This window comes from Sinocyclocheilus rhinocerous, unplaced genomic scaffold (genome assembly GCF_001515625.1).
Source record: "Sinocyclocheilus rhinocerous isolate Xijiao unplaced genomic scaffold, SAMN03320098_v1.1 scaffold166, whole genome shotgun sequence".
Classification (NCBI taxonomy): domain Eukaryota; kingdom Metazoa; phylum Chordata; class Actinopteri; order Cypriniformes; family Cyprinidae; genus Sinocyclocheilus; species Sinocyclocheilus rhinocerous.
The window spans coordinates 2972160-2986878 of NW_015633186.1; the positions used below are offsets into that span (position 1 = coordinate 2972160).

Here is a 14719-nt window from a genome sequence, read left to right on the forward strand (position 1 = left end):
GGAAGTCACAACGGTTCGTGAAAAATAGCTAGAACTTTATGCAGGCTGTGTGCATTTTACTGTGGACTGACTGTTTTGAAACTTATATGGTAGTTACATAGCACCTCGACCTCCGTTATCACGAAAAAAAAAAACAGGAAATTTCAGTTTTGACAATATGGGACCTTTAAAACGAGGGAACAAATTATTAAGTTGTAACCACTGTTTATTAAAACGAGGGAACAATTTCTTAATTTGGCACACAATTTTCTAAAACGAGGGAACGAATTGAGTTGTAACCATTGTTTATTAAAACAAGGAAACAAGTTCTTAAGTTGTAACCACTATTTACTAAAACGAGAGAACGAATTCTTAATTTATGCTCACAATTTACTAAAACGAGGGGACATTTTTCATTTGTAACCACTATTTACTAAAACAAGGGAATGAATTCATAATTTGTGGCCACAATTTACTAAAATGTGTGAAAAAAAAAATCCTTAATTTGTGGCCACAAATTACTAAAACGAGAAAAAATTCTCAAATTGTTGCCACAAATTAATAAAATGAGGGAATGAATCCTTAATTTGTTGCCATGATTTACTAAAACGAGAACAAATTCTTAATTCATGGCTACGACTTATTAATTTGTTCCCTTGTTTTAGTTAAGTCATGGAATGAATTCTCAATTTATGGTCATGATTTATACAGTGCACAGCATAAATGAGTATACCCCCTCTGATTAAATATAAAAGATGTATTTTCTTAATGATCACTGATATAATTCATAGAAAGATGGCAAAATTGAAATGTATTAAACATATTCTTAATAAAAACAGAGAAATACATGCCATTAATATCTGTAAAATAAAAAACTTAGCCAATTTTTGTTTAAATGAAGGATTGCAGAATTGAGTACAACCTAGATTTAATTCAACCAAGTGTAATATTCTAGAACTTAATATGTCCTCCATAACTCTAAGTACACTGCTCTGACACTTCTTGGCACTCAAAATAAGAAATATATCAAATATATACTACAAATTTTATTAAAAAATACCTTTATTTTTGTTATTGCTCTGCCAGTATTTTAAATATGGTGCTTTTTTGTTTTCAATAGTTAATTTCTTTTTTTAAATGTAGAAAACATATCATGCAAGACTGCTGGATGGATCCATACACAAATAGACCTTCATTTACAGACATTGTCAAGATCCTGGAGAGTGTGGTGGAGAGTGATGGGGTGAGTCATACTCGTCCTTGATCTACTTTTTAAGCTTTACCTTTGTCCTATAGATAAGTGATAAAACATTACTAATACGTTGCAGGATTATGTGGACGTTGACAACCAAAGGATCATGAATGCAGAGGAAAAGTGAATTTAAAAATATATATAACTAGTTGTTTTTAAATTTCTATGAGAATTCTGTAGCAATTGTTTTATCTTTGTTCTCATGTAACACCTAACTGTGTGCAGGCATACTTTTTGACCAATGTTTTTATTTAAGGATTTAATTTTACAAATGCTTAATTTGTTAGCAGGAAGACATTACACAACTCTAATGACCAACTGACAGTATTTTTGACATGTTTCCAAGGATTATTTTGAAAATAACATCATCTAAAAAAAGTCAGTGTTTGTTGTGATTAACATGCTTTTATTTACACCAAATAATTTAACAATAAAATAGTTTGATATCAGTTTTCATAATTATGTTATAAAAACAAGTATTATTTTTAGTATTGTTACAATAATAATATATGTAATAATAAAAATACATTTTATTAATCAACGTGTAATCATGTTTAGACAATTTAACAGTCATTGTTTGATTGAAGATGTTTTTCACTATTGTCACTGCAAATCCATAATTTAATGTGGGATAATGTTTGTGTAAGTGTCTTTCATTTATTTGTTTGTTTTATTTTTATTTTATTTTAATGACACTGTTGGCTAATGCCAATCCATTTAAATATAACTGCAGCATCTATTAAAAAAAAAAAAAATTAGTTGCTATGGTAATTTTAGTTAGGCTTGTGGTTACGCTCCATGAGCCAATGTGCAATCAGGAATCCGCCCACTTCAGGAATCAACCGAGCCGATGGACCAATGGAATGACAAAGATTAGATATGACCGAGTTCAAGGACCAATCAGAAACAGAGGAGTAACACGCTACTCTACACAGACCACTGACACCGTCTACTACTGCTGGAATTCTTCTGACGGAGGAGGAACTTACCAAAAACACTTACCAAAATGTTTCTTCGCGCTTTAGAAATTATATTTTTCTTTTACTTTTTGTCCCACATTCCAATTACTCTCATGATTGATCTTCAGCCTTTGCTTCCTGAACATCTGTATCCTTCCAAGGTAAGTTTGCACCTTGTGCTGCGCACTCACTAATGCAACCATATAATATCTAGGTTACATATAATGGTAAATCAATATGAGTACTTGCTTTACAGCTGAAAAACCTATTGCACTGGTATGCTGCTGAATTCAAGGATCCGATGATGATGGACCCGCCTGTGTGGTTCAAATCTTTTGTATTCTGCGAGGCTCTCTTTCAGCTGCCCTTTTTCCCAATTGCAGCATACGCCTTCATGACGGGTCAGTTGGGTTCGACTAAAACTCGATAAAATGTGTTAATGATTTGTAAAATCAGACGTTTTAAATGGCACAACAGTTACACCTAGTGGTCAATCTCTTGTGTCAGTGGATACCAGTTACTATGGTCATATTATTCCTGCTAATTGATGTATTTGTATATTTAATAGGTGGATGCAAATGGATCAGGACACCAGCAATCATTTATTCTGTTCATGTGGCCACCACTTTAATCCCTATTTTAAGTCACGTCCTTTTTAATAACTTTCCTCTGGCGCCACATCCGGGACCCCAAACTCTTCAAGAACGTCTGACCCTGGTGTCCATTTATGCTCCGTACCTTATCATCCCTGTCATGATACTGTTCACCATGCTCTTCAGCTCAACATATAACTCAACCTCTTCGAAAGGAAACGCTTCCTCAAAGTCCAAGAAACAAAGATAGATACAGTTCATCCTTTCTATGTATTCATTATACACTAGTCAATATTTGAAGTGGATCAAAACCTTTCATCAAAGTTGTCTTAAAACCTAAAAGCGTTCTTGTCTTAGGCCAACTTTGATTAACTTTTTTGATCCACTTCAAATGTTGACTACTGTAGTAATTGCTAGTAATTAAATGTGATTAAATATTTTAATATGTGCCAGGATATTTGATAATTGTAGCGTTTACTCCATTTCAAGTTTGAGCAATTTTTGATCTCATAGTAATTGTTTACTGATGACAACACATGTAAATGAAAAATATATTTTTATTTAAATGTTCTTCATATCTGTATGAAGTTTGTCGAATATTGAGATTACACACTTGATGATCTAAACAGTAAATGTAAACAAACAATAAATGAATTATGCTTTAAATAGTTTTCCATAACTTCCGGAAAATATTTTGGTTGTGGTCCCATGAGCATATGAGGAAATAAAACCGGATGAGTTCCAAGTCACAAACAGCAGTTCAAATACAAATCATACAGAAAATAAACATTTTACCTGATGTTGTCTCATGATGGAATTATTTACAGTAACATGCAAATACTGTATTTTCCTGCTGTAAAAAAGATCTGATTTACAAACGAATTAACATAAATAGTATAAATAACTTTTGTTGTATATAAATAGTATTCATCTGAGATTATGATCTGTGGTTGGAAAGATTACGAGTATGTGCCTCCTCGAACTGGCCATGCAAAAGCACTCAATGTTAACACAATAGAGTCAGAGGTTGAGGCTGAAACAGACATCTGTTGTCACCTATTAACTGGTCAATTCAGTTAACCTAGTTAGGGACCCTGCAGTTATTAGGAAGTCACTGTAAATCAAGATGCACAGCATCACTTTTCCTGTCCAACAGAAAGAGGAAACACCGTACTCTTATTTCTGCAGTATAAACTGATCGATGAATTCATTCTGCTCTGCTTCGACTTTTTGAAGAGCTTCATATTCTATTCGATACCTGCAAAACAAACAATAGTCAAGAATTAAAGAACTACTTAAAATCAAATTTGCAGTAAATTTACTCACACTCAGGCCATCTGAGATGTAGTTAAAGGTCCCATATTGTCAAAACTGAAATTTCCTGGCTTTTTTCATGATAACGGAGGTCGAGGTGCTATGTAACTACCATATAAGTTTCAAAACAGTCAGTCCACAGTAAAATGCACACAGCCTGCATAAAGTTCTAGCTATTTTTATATTCTTAAGGACATCAAAACCTAAAATAAAACTCCAGAAAGTTGTAAAATATGGGACCTTTAAAGGTGCTGTATGTAGGATTGACACCGAGTGGTTGAACTAGGTAATGCAGTCCAAATTCAAAATATTGGGTTTTTTTCACCAGGCCCCTCCTCCTCAGACTTGACCGCAGGTTGCCAGATTGAGACACCAACAGGAACGAGCACACTTGACGATGAATGAAATTAAATACGCTGTGTTTTCCGCCAACTGGCAACCCGTGGTGCCGAAATACAATTGGGTAAACTGGCAGTGGGTGGGTTTCACAAACCAAAACAGAGCTGGACATTCCGGCCCGGAACGCACATTTTCAAAGGAGAATAACTGACTGTAGCATTGTTTTTCAGATAAACAAGTATGTTAGCTGGGCCAGTGTGTGCTGTGATTGGTTAGCTGGGCCAGTGTGTGCTGTGATTGGCAGCACTCGGCGCCTGGTCGGGAAATGTCATGCCCCTTACCATAGCCGCCTGCGAGCTTCAGTGTAAATATTGAAATATCAAAATCTAATCTATTTGAACGCGATTTAAACCCGGATGACTTTAACCACTCTAAGTTCGTCTGCCTTGGGAAAGCTAGCGTGTCTCCGACATAGTGATAACACTCGTTGCCTTTCTGTTAAATAAAATATCTCCTTTTGAATTGGACTTTGAGCTTTGTAACTTTACAGATCTTTTTTATGCTCAAACAGCAACATTACAGCTTGCTCACCAATGGATGCTCTGCAGTGAATGGGTGCCGTCAGAATAATAGTCCAAACAGCTCATAAAAACGCTCAGATCAATTTGTCACATTGTCAACAAATGTTCATTTTTTGGATAAACTTTTCCTTTAAGAGCACAATATTTGCAGTCTGATTACAGGTCTAATAAGACCGGTTACCTTTCCAACTGCATTTTCTTTTCTGCAATCAGAGCCTGAAGCTGTTGCTGCTGAGCCTCCCGTTGCTTTTCAACTGATTTCAGCAAATTTCTTGCTCCTATAGCCTGAAGAATAATAATTGAAGTAATATGAATGAACATAACACACATATGCCCCACTATTCATTTAAAATGCAAGACCATACCTTCATTTTTTCATTTTCAGCTTCCTTTGCTAGCTCATCCACAAGTTCAATAAGGCCACCTACAATTTTCTGAAACTGACCAATCTCTGTTTTTGGGAAGAAAAAAAATATCCAAGAAATTATTGATCTGTACTGTGAATGAAGCAAATAATGCAGTTCAATCTGCATGAGGGGTAAACTTCACAATAAGATAAAGAACAAAATGAAATACTCACTGTCAACAAATTCCTCACACTCCTCTTTGAGCTCAGTGGTTTTCTGGCTCACATCAGGCTCCAGCACTCGCAGTTTATTGAGTTCATCAAAATGAAGACCAGCCTCTGCCAACGGGTCTTTAGCCATGACCAGAGGACCTAAACCTGCCTTTGAAATTCGATAATAGCTTTAAAAATATATAACAGAAATACATAAACATGTATTTTAAAAGAAAACACACGTGCATCGTTTCATTTCGTTCAAACTATCAGCCCCCGTAGTGGCGAAAAACAAATACAAAATTGATTTTCCTGCACACAGTGCCCGTATAGTCACCAGATCACAATAAAGCAGCTTACCGATTTGCTAGTTAGCTGGTTAATTAGAACTACATGTAACTACCACTCCGTTTCCGTTACATTACATTACATAAACCACGTACACTTTGTTTAAATAACGTTAAATAGATGAGGGGGGAAATGCTACAGCTCACACATATCGCTTTGTTGCTGGCAAGGTCTGGTTGCTATTGAGATAGATAAACAAAAACAGACCCGCTGGGAACTTCAGAAGCTTGGTAAACATTGTTGAAAATAAAATTACATTCCTCATAATTATCCCCTGAAATTATTACACCGAATGAGACATTTAAATAAAGTAAAACAGACCAGTGCCTGCTTCAAACCTACCTGACTTTTGTTTGATTATGTGGCACTTCTGCTGGACTGACTGACCGCCTCTAACTGTCTCGGCTGCCAGGTGACGGCCGGTCCACCTCATGATGAGAGAGAGGGATGTCCAAGCGCATTGTAAATATTTATTTTTGACATCTTACATTTTTGAAAATGAAAGAAAGCATGATTATATATGTTAAAGAGTTAATTAGCTACTTATAATTTTAATTATGAGAGATTGGTGTAAAAACTGTATATATGCCTAACTTTTCATACTATATACCCCTCGAAATATTGTAAAGGCCCGTATATGAACTCCCTCTGCAGATCCGCGTCTGACCACAGCGGCGCGTGCGAGAGAGCGGATGAGATACTAAACTCTGTTAAAAATACCAGAAGAAGAGTAAGCAGACCCACTTAAGGGCGCCAAACTCAAAAAAAATATGTAAATTTTTATATTTCATATCTATACTTTTTAGGTTTAACGTACACAAAACATATGCTGTTTATGTTTAATGTTTGCTTTTAACCACCTGAGTTTGACCATCTCTGTGGGTAAGTTAACCGGTTCAACTTACTGTCATTATAAATGATCATTTGCAAACAGCTAACTTAGTTGCAGCTTGTTAGCAACGCAGTAGTTGTCTTTGACCTGTCGAGCCTGACATGAAGTAATAATCAGAATAATATATTTTTAAATGGAACAGTTGTTTTATATGGCCAAGATGAAATTCTGATATAATCAATATAGCAGGCTACTATTTAATAATAGTTTAAATGCATTGAAATTTCAGATATCTCCCAATAATTAGTCTTAGTAAGATAATGTTTAGAATTATCAAAGCTCTGTAGTTTTTATAGTGGGGATGCAACATATAATGCAATGCAATATATAATGATATCATATAATGATGATTGAGAGCTTAACAAATAAATGTTCCTCAGAAGCCTGATGTATTAATTTGATAGTTTTCCTTTAAAAAAAAAAGAGTAAATATTCATCTTGAAATATTACAATATAAAAGTTTTCTTACATTTACTTTTTATTTATTTTATTTTGTTATTTGATGTTTTATTATTATTGTATTTTTATTAATTTTTTTGCTATTATATACTAAAAGGCCTCTTAAATATTTAAAACGTAAAAGATAAATCAGACAAAAGATAGCACCTGTTCAGCAAGTTTTTTACTGCAGAATTTTGATCATGTTGACCAATTAGAGCAGGGGTGGGCAAACTTGGCTCTTCCAGGCCACTTTCCTTCAGAGTTTAGCTCCAACTCTAATCAAACACACCTGAACCAGCTAATCATTGCCTTCAAGACTACTAGAAGGCTACAGGCAGGTGAGTTTTATCAGGGTTGGATCAAATCTCTGCAGGAAAGTGGCCTGGAAGGGCCAAGTTTGCCCATCACTGATTTAGAGGCTATTGAAATGTATGCATCAAATATGAGACTGTTGGATTTATAGGTGCAAATGTTATTTCAGATGCTGACAACGCAGAACCATGCCTCTGTCCACTCAGTCCCAAGCAGACATTGACCAGTACATTCTGATAGCCAGTTTGGATAACGCAAGGAATCTGTCCAACATCCTGAAAGCCATCTCTTTCAGGGACCATGCTATCTTCAGTGCAACGCAGAATGGACTAAAAGTCACTGTTGAGGACTCCAAATGCCTTCAAGCCAATGCATTCATTCAGGTTAGTGTTGGAGGACAGTGTCTTACAGGTTCGGTTGACAGAAGTTGGGTTAATCAATTTGTGTGTCTGATTCGTCAGGCTGACATCTTTCAAGAATACATAATCAAAGAAGATACAGTTGGATTTCAGGTGAACTTGACCGTTCTTCTGGACTGCCTTACTATCTTTGGGGGAAGCACAGTCCCAGGTGTGTATCACAATGATGATCCAGTCATTTTTTTGGGAAAATGAATAAAAAAACAAATTCCTGTCTTTTATTTTACCCTTAAGGTGTGTGCACCGCCTTGAGAATGTGCTACAATGGCTATGGATATCCACTGACCATGTTCCTGGAAGAAGGTGGTGTGGTCACCGTATGCAAGATTAATACACAGGAACCGGAAGAGCCCATAGACTTTGATTTTTGCAGCACAAATGTAACCAACAAGGTGATTCTGCAGTCAGACAGTCTTAAAGAGGCTTTCTCTGAGCTTGACATGACCAGTGCAGTTCTGCAGATTACTATGTCACCAAGCCATCCTTACTTCAGGTACAGTAACAGTGCACACAACAGATCTTTCTCTGAGCTTGACATGACCAGTGAAGTTCTGCAGATTACTATGTCACCAAGCCATCCTTACTTCAGGTACAGTAACAGTGCACACAACAGATGAGCATGTTTGTCCTTCAGTTTGCCTGCACTACAGTTCAAAGGTTTGGGGTCGGTTAAGTCTCTCATGTTCATCAAGACTGTATTTATTTGACCAAAAATACAGTAAAAACATTGATATTGTGAAATATTATTACAGTTTCAAATAACGGTTTTCTATTTTAATGTATATTTTAAATATAATTTATTACTCCGATGCAATGCTGAATTTCCAGCAGTCATAAACTCATTACTCCATTCTCCAGTCACATGATCCTTCAGAACTCATTCTAATGTGCTGATTTGATCTGCTCAAGAAACATTTCTTATTATTATCAATGTTGAAAACAGTTGTGCTGTTCAATACTTTTTTTCAGGATTCTTTGATGAATAAAAACTAAAATAAGAACAGCATTTATTTGAAACGGAAATATTTTGTAGCATTAGTGTCTTTACTGTCACTTTTGATTGGTTTGATGCATCCTTGCTGAATTATAGTATTACTACAAGAAGAAAAATGTTACTGACGCCAAATTTTGAACAGTAGTATATGTAATTGAATCAAGGAGTTATAACTAATAGATATATATTTTCAACTCCATTTATGTGATTATTAATTTGGCCTATTGCTGACAGTGGAAAATAAATTGTATTGTCAAGTCAAATTTAATGGCAAAACATTTCATTTAGTTCCTTTGCACCCTAGATTATCCACATTCGGGAATTCTGGAAACGCTCATTATGATTATCCCAAAGACTCCGACATGATGGAGCTCTTCCAGTGTACTAAAATCCAGACCAACAGGTAGGAGGAACTTACGTTTTAGACTGCATTACCCATCATTCATAGCTCTGTATATGTAAATTCAGACTTATAACAACAGCCTTATGAACTGCTTATAGTACTTCTGAGGCATTCACTTGTAAGTTGTAAAAGAACAATAAAGAGTCACTGAGATTTATTTTCTCTTGTTTATTCTCAAAGGTATAAGATGTCCCTGTTGAAACCCTCTACAAAGGCTCTGGCTCTGTCCTGTAAAGTCTCAGTGAGAACTGACAGTCGAGGCTTCCTCTCTCTACAGTATCTTGTGAGGAATGATGACGGTCAGATTTGTTTTGTGGAATATTATTGCTGCCCGGATGAAGAAGTAGAAGAAGAATAGACTGGAAAGGACAATTGTTTTTGTTTTGTTTGACATTTAGTGTGCACTGACCAGTGGGTTCCTTAATCTGATTCTGATTTATATGAATATTTCATAAACCACAAATATTTCTATACATTATTAGAAGTTTATAATAGTTAGAAATGGGGGGGGGGACTTATCGGTTTTGTATTGAATTTGAGACAATACTCTGTGTGTTCGGCAGGGGGCGGCAGAGAAATGCTAATTAGGCTGTTGCATATAAAATTAGGAGGCTGATATTGGTTTAGTATGTATAATATGTTTAATTGGTATAAAAGATAGACATGTCTTAGTTTAAGCCTATATATATATATATATATATATAACAAATTTTTAGCATAACATGTCTGTAATAGTCGGTTTATAACAAGACTCGTAATATTTACAGTGTTCTGAATTAAAAGAACATAGCAGACCAGTTGCAGCTATTGTCTGAAACATGTAAATGTTTAATGCGTGTTCATTTTATTACACGAACGCGTTGCGAGGCAAACATGTAGTTAAGCAAAGCGGCTTGATGTTGATGCTGGTTGACGTATGCACTCCTCTAAAAGAACAGCGCGCGATGCTTGAACTGCCGCCTCGCGACCAATCGCTTCTCCACTCGCAGCTGTCGAGGCAACACTGTTTCCGGGCAGAGGAACATTACAGGAGCAAAACAAGCGCACTTCTGTCACCCTCTCATCTCAGCGGGTTACTGCCCTCATGATGTATGTGCCACATGCAAGCTGCTTATAGAAGCTGCAGCAAAGCCCGCTAAAAACAACCAAAGTTGTAATTAAATCGTGTTAAATATATTTTGAACAGATTGAAGAGAGCTTTGGTTTAATTTGAATTGTATTTCCTTATAACTGAGAATGAAGAAAATTGTTTGAAACCTTACAATGGGGCTAAAAGGCTCAGTAAAAAAAAAACTTGTTTAATTTTATTATATTAATACAGCAATATAGTTTTTGTGGAAATGGTTAAAAATAAAATATAAAGCCTCTCTCAGTGTGCATATTATTCTGCTCATGGTCAATGAACAGTGTACATCTTTGGAGCTACATTGTTGAAAATATTTTATTCAGCAAGGATGCATTAAATTGATCAAAAGTGACAGTAAATATATTTATATTGTTACAAAAGACTTATTAAAAATAAATGCTAAAAATTAAGCTTTGATTTAAATGTTTTAAAATAGAGAACTAAACATTTCTAAACTGAAAGACAGAAAATTTTAAATTGTAAATGGGGGGGTTTCAAGCTTTGTAAAAAAAAAAAAATGAATGGTAGTGTAGGCTGCATTGTTAAAGTTATTGTTATATTTTTTGGAGCAGCCAGTGTATGTTCATTTTTCACGTCCTCTGCAACAAACCCATTCTTTTCTGCTTTACAGAAAACTATTTCTTGCAGTTTAGGCATTCTGCAATTTTCCATCTGTAAACCTAACACTGTTTTAGTGACTTTTTTTGCCCATAATAAACGTTTTCAAGGCCGTTATACATGGTGGCAGTTATTGAAAGGTCTCTTAAAGGGATAGTTCACCCAAAAATATAAATTCTGTCATTAATAACTCACCCTCATGTCGTTCCAAACCTGTAAGACCTTAGTTCATCTTCAGAACACAAATTAAGATATTTTTGATGAAATCTCAGAGCTTTCTGACCCTCCACAGACAGCAACACAACTGACATGTTCAAGACCCAGAAAGATAGAAAGTACATCATTAAAATAGTCCATGTGACATCAGTGGTTCAGCCTTGTGTGCATTCCTCTTGCAAACTGTTGCTTACAAACAAGGCTCAGCACATACGGGTTCTACGTCAGAACGCCGGCTCGGTGTCAGCAGCACCACACACATGCGTCATGATACTGAATTCACGTCGACTGACAGAAGAGAAGAAATTGTTTAATAAAAACATTATTTTTGTTTTCTTTGAACACAAAAGGTATTCTCGTAGTTTCATAAAATTAAGGTTGAACCACTGACGTCACATGGGCTATTTTAATGATGTCCTTGCTACCTTTCTGGGACTCGAACGTGGTAGATGCGTTGCTGTCTCTGCAGGGTTAGAAAGGTCTCGGATTTCATCAAAAATATCTTAATTTGTGTTCTGAAGATAAACGAAGGTCTTACGGGTTTGGAACGACATGAGGGTGAGTAATTAATGACAGAATTTTGGTTTTTGGCTGAGCTATCCGTTTAATTGTCTTGAACAAAGCTAAAAATCTTAGGTCTTAATTCTCAAATGATTTGTGATGATTTCAAAGATTTTAATTCAGTAGATATAAACTATAAAAGTAAATATCCCTCACAAAATCACTCAATTTATGCACACAAACAAACAGCATCCAACAACAACATTCAGCGTAACCAAGTAAACACAGAGCAAGACCAGTGTATCATTTGATAAGGGTGAGCAACTTGATCCAGCCAGGGCTACATCACTCACAGCAGGTGATGTAAGAGGGATGGCATCACTTTCTGCACTTTAAACACAAGCTTGCTCGATGATGAAGGGGGTGATCCTCTGCCCGTTCCTCAGATAAACAAGCTAGCGCTGACCCGCTGTCTGATGTCTTGGCCTAGCAGTGAATCAAGTGGTGTCAGGTTCTAGGTTTTGTAAACACAAACTCAGCAATGACCTAATTGTTGTGACACTCCAACAATTAGCAACAAGAGAGCCCATGGGAGATGAAGAGAAGGTGCACAGCTTTCAGCATGGCCTCACGAGGGACAGTGAGTCATATTGTCTGTTACATTAAGTGACCGAGGTTATATAAATTACAAGAAGAAATGCGTGCAGCTGTGTGCACTGCGTAACCTTTACTACTGCTAATGAAGCTGAATGGTTTTAAATACTTTTAATGGTCAAAAGACTGGAGTAATTACGATTTTTAAATGTTTTTTTTAAAGAAGTCTCATGCTCAAGGCTGCATTTATTTAATGAAAAATACAGTAAAAACAATAACACTGTGAAATATTATTAAAATTTTGAACAACTGTTTTCTATCTATATATTTTACAATGTATTTTATTCATTTCTATCACATGATCCTTATTTGGTGCTAAATTATTATCAATTATTATTAATAGTGGTTCTTGTTTTCAATAGTGAAGAGTTTTTGTAGCTTAAAACCATGATACATTTTTCCAGCAGGCTTTAAACTAATCAACAGTGACAGTAAAAATATTTATTAAATAATATATATTATTTAAAAAATAAATACATTATATATATATATATATTACTGTCACTGTTCATCAATTTAAAGCATTCAATTGCTTTAAGGATAAAATCTAATAATAATATCTTACCCCAAATTTTTGACTGGAAGTATATCACAGTTTGAGCAGCAGAACATTTTGACACTGATAATAATCGTAATAATAATGTTTGATAATAATTTTACTTTACACTGAATCAGCAGATTTCTGAAGGATCATGTGACGCTGAAGACTGGAGAAATTCAGCTTTGCATCACAGGAATAAATTACATTTTAAAATATATTAAAACAGTTATTTTTAATTGTAATATTGTTTCATAATATTGCTGTTTTTACTGTATTTTTGATCAAATAAATGCACAATTGGTAAGCATAAGAAACTTCTTTAAAAAAAAATCGTAATTATTCCAAACTTTTGACCGGTCAAAACTGATTATACTCTGTTAGTAGATAAAAGCTTGATTTTATCAACATCTAATATGTGATGTCTGACTTTCCACAAAACAAATGACCGTGAAATTGATATGCCAACAAACGCAACTCCTGCCTAGTCAGCAGAAAGGAACCCTGCAGTGGGAAACTCCACAATGCATAAACATGATTTGAGTCTAACATTCCTTCACCTTGTGTTAAAAATACCTACACCAACAAGCCATTGTTTGGGGACTGTGGGTGTCACATGGGGTCATGGTAGCAACAGCTGGCCTTAACAGCCCTCCACAATCCACCAAACCCATTAATACTGCTCTCCATCTGCCTCGGCTTGCAACCATGTGTGAAATGATCCTTGATGATGGAGATGAGGTAATGCCTTCAGCAACTCTGACATCACTATAGCCTTTCCCATCCAGAGCAATTAACCATCACTTCCACAATGAGCTTTTTGTCTTGCACTACCTTTCCTCAAGGAGAAAGCGATGAATGTCACACCTGTGAATATTAGATGATGAAATTGCCATTTTATCCACTAATAGATGATGATTAGATGTATAATTACCCCAAAAAGTCTAAAATCATTAAGTTTAATTAACACACACACACATATATATACACTACCGCTCAAAGGTTTGGGATCAGTAAAACTTGTAATGTTTTTTAAAGAAGTCTCTTATGCTCATCAAGGCTGCATTTATTTGATCAAAAATACAGAAAAAAACAGTAATCTTGCAAAATGTTATTACAATATAAAATAATGGTTTCTATTTTAATATCCTTTAAAATATAATTGATTTCTGTGATGCAAAAGCTGAGAGCTGAATTTCCATCAGCCATTACTCCAGTCTTCAGTGTCACATGATCCTTCAGAAATCATTCTAATATGCTGATTTATTATTAGAATTATCAATGTTGGCAACAGTTGTGCTGCCAAATATTTTTTTGGAAACTGCGATACTTTTTTCAGGATTTTTTGATGAATAAAAAGTTATAAAGAACAGCATTTATTAAATATATAAATCTTTTCTAACAATACAAATCTTCACTATCACTTCTTATCAATTTAACACATTCTTGCTGAATAAAAGTTTTAATTAAAAAAAAAATTTACTGACCACAAACTTTTGAACAATAGTGTATATTGTTAGAAAAGATTTCTATTTTAAATAAATGCTCTTCTTTTTAACTTTCTATTCATCAAAGAATCCTATTAACTAGTTGCTTTTAACATATTGGGATGGTATATGTCGGGATGGCATATTATACTCTTTATTAGTACTTATTAAGCACATATTCTGCATGGCCATAT

The 14719-nt window shown here is 35.0% G+C and overlaps 4 protein-coding genes across 8 annotated transcripts in view; 3 read left to right on the forward strand and 1 right to left on the reverse strand.

Annotated features, from left to right (window-relative positions):
- LOC107743727 (uncharacterized) overlaps nt 1-1361 on the forward strand; it is a 6330-nt gene extending 4969 nt beyond the window's left edge. The window contains exons 8-9 of the mRNA XM_016557118.1: nt 1123-1222; nt 1308-1361. Coding sequence (XP_016412604.1) covers nt 1123-1222; nt 1308-1358 — 151 coding nt within the window. The 3' untranslated portion in view covers nt 1359-1361. The remainder of the gene's footprint in view (nt 1-1122; nt 1223-1307) is intronic.
- A 787-nt stretch (nt 1362-2148) lies between these two features.
- LOC107743752 (transmembrane protein 97-like) lies at nt 2149-3185 on the forward strand. The gene is made up of 3 exons (XM_016557147.1): nt 2149-2351; nt 2447-2591; nt 2759-3185. The coding sequence occupies exons 1-3, from the start codon at nt 2238-2240 to the stop codon at nt 3031-3033; spliced, it is 534 nt and encodes a 177-aa protein (XP_016412633.1). The 5' UTR covers nt 2149-2237; the 3' UTR covers nt 3034-3185.
- Nucleotides 3178-6320, reverse strand: ift20 (intraflagellar transport 20 homolog (Chlamydomonas)). Of its 3 annotated transcripts, none has more exons than XM_016557149.1 (5): nt 6267-6320; nt 5598-5745; nt 5383-5468; nt 5199-5302; nt 3178-4041 (listed from the first exon to the last, which is right to left on the reverse strand). In XM_016557149.1, exons 2-5 carry the CDS (start codon nt 5722-5724, stop codon nt 3960-3962), a joined length of 399 nt encoding a protein of 132 aa, XP_016412635.1. In that variant the 5' UTR covers nt 5725-5745; nt 6267-6320; the 3' UTR covers nt 3178-3959. The 3 variants fall into 3 exon arrangements, with proteins under 3 accessions (XP_016412635.1, XP_016412634.1, XP_016412636.1); XM_016557148.1 differs by having other exon boundaries at nt 5598-5741; nt 6267-6286; XM_016557150.1 differs by lacking the exon at nt 6267-6320 and adding an exon at nt 5937-6227.
- A 286-nt stretch (nt 6321-6606) lies between these two features.
- Nucleotides 6607-9899, forward strand: LOC107743754 (cell cycle checkpoint protein RAD1-like). 3 transcript variants are annotated; one of them, XM_016557151.1, is made up of 7 exons: nt 6607-6806; nt 7739-7952; nt 8031-8139; nt 8223-8428; nt 8525-8577; nt 9287-9385; nt 9566-9899. In XM_016557151.1, the coding sequence occupies exons 2-7, from the start codon at nt 7758-7760 to the stop codon at nt 9741-9743; spliced, it is 840 nt and encodes a 279-aa protein (XP_016412637.1). In that variant the 5' UTR covers nt 6607-6806; nt 7739-7757; the 3' UTR covers nt 9744-9899. The 3 variants fall into 3 exon arrangements, with proteins under 3 accessions (XP_016412637.1, XP_016412638.1, XP_016412639.1); XM_016557152.1 differs by having other exon boundaries at nt 6607-6696; XM_016557153.1 differs by lacking the exon at nt 8525-8577 and having other exon boundaries at nt 8223-8481.
- The last annotated feature ends 4820 nt before the right edge of the window (nt 9900-14719 follow it).